The 670-nt window shown below is 55.1% G+C and overlaps 1 protein-coding gene across 1 annotated transcript in view; it reads right to left on the reverse strand.

Moving 5' to 3' along the window:
* Positions 1-70: 70 nt before the first annotated feature.
* LOC104983410 (uncharacterized protein CXorf49 homolog) overlaps positions 71-670 on the reverse strand; it is a gene marked incomplete at both ends in the record, with an annotated part of 1,980 nt that continues 1,380 nt past the window's right edge. Inside the window, one exon of the mRNA XM_010832857.1 lies at positions 71-227. Within this exon, the coding sequence (XP_010831159.1) occupies positions 71-227 (157 nt within the window). The remainder of the gene's footprint in view (positions 228-670) is intronic.

Raw genomic sequence — 670 nt, forward strand, 5'->3', positions numbered from 1 at the left:
GAGTCAGAGACAGAGGTTTCTGCCCTCACCCCTGGTCTCCACCCCCCAAATCAAAACCCAGGACACTCACCTGAGGGGCCAGGCCCTCTGGGCATGACTTCTCCCTTGTTCATGGCCACGGGCTTTGAGTTGCCTGAATCCTGCCCACCTCTGATGCTGAGGTTGGCGGTGCTGGGTTCTCCATGATGCACCCGTGGACAAGATGGCCACGGCCTGTCAGTGGCCAGCTAAAAACAAAGATTTCTCACTGATCTGGAGTAAGGACGTGTGTGTATGTGTGTGTGTGTGTGTGTGTGCACGCGCACGCACGCATGCGCGCACGTGTGTGTACCAGTGCATTTATGTGTCTATGTCTGTGTGTGAGAGAGCTCGTATGATTCAAGACTGAGCTGAGGCAGGGAATTGGAAAGAGAATTGAAAGGCTGATCTCTTTAGCACATTTTCTGTCAGTCAGCCCCAGGCCAGCAGGCAGAGCTGAGCAGGGGACAACAGTGTGGCACTGAGAAAGCCCGGGGCCCCTGCAAGGAAGGTTTGGGGAACAGCCAGGAAGTAGGATTCAGGAAAGTGATGAGTCTAAACACCGAAGCTCTGTGAAGCTTTTAAGGGGTCCCCTCAAATCAATTCCCTTCCACGCCAGCCCCAGCCTCGTGGAGGAGGCTGGAAACAGGCC

Source organism: Bison bison, unplaced genomic scaffold (genome assembly GCF_000754665.1).
Source record: "Bison bison bison isolate TAMUID 2011002044 unplaced genomic scaffold, Bison_UMD1.0 scf7180017862533, whole genome shotgun sequence".
Lineage (NCBI taxonomy): Eukaryota > Metazoa > Chordata > Mammalia > Artiodactyla > Bovidae > Bison > Bison bison.